Source organism: Penaeus vannamei, chromosome 9 (assembly GCF_042767895.1).
Source record: "Penaeus vannamei isolate JL-2024 chromosome 9, ASM4276789v1, whole genome shotgun sequence".
NCBI lineage: Eukaryota > Metazoa > Arthropoda > Malacostraca > Decapoda > Penaeidae > Penaeus > Penaeus vannamei.
Window position 1 is genome coordinate 4487867 of NC_091557.1, and position 475 is coordinate 4488341.

The 475-nt window shown below is 60.0% G+C and overlaps 1 protein-coding gene across 1 annotated transcript in view; it reads left to right on the plus strand.

Moving 5' to 3' along the window:
• The first annotated feature begins 259 nt into the window (after window positions 1-259).
• Window positions 260-475, plus strand: part of LOC138862763 (ctenidin-3-like) — a 35517-nt gene continuing 35301 nt past the window's right edge. Inside the window, exon 1 of the mRNA XM_070125942.1 lies at window positions 260-475. This exon is cut by the window's right edge and continues 224 nt beyond it. Coding sequence (XP_069982043.1) covers window positions 260-475 — 216 coding nt within the window.

The window sequence follows — 475 nt, forward strand, 5'->3', positions numbered from 1 at the left end:
TTCCTACTTCCCCTCCTCCCTCCCTCCCTTCCCCCCTCCTCCCCTCCCTTCCTCCTTCCCTCCCCCAACCCCCTTCCCCCCCCTCCTCCCAACCCCTTTCCCGAACACTCCAGGTGGTCCTAAGACATAAAAAAAAAGATAATAATAATAAGTAAAAGAATAGCAGCATCGCCATTTTGGAAAAAGGAAATGGGTAATTTTGGACACGGTTGCTACTGGATATGGGCGAATGAGGGACACAGGTTATCTATCTTCTATAATGGGGTGTAGATCTGGTCGAGGGTGGGCGGGGGTGGGCGAGGGTATGGGCGAGGGTGGGCGAGGGTATGGGCGAGAGGGTGGGCGAGGGTATGGGCGAGGGTGGGCGAGGGTGGGCGAGTGTGGGCGAGGGTATGGGCGAGGGTGGGCGAGGGTATGGGCGAGGGTGGGCGAGGGCATGGGGGAGGGTATGGGCGGGAGTGGGCGAGGGGGGCGA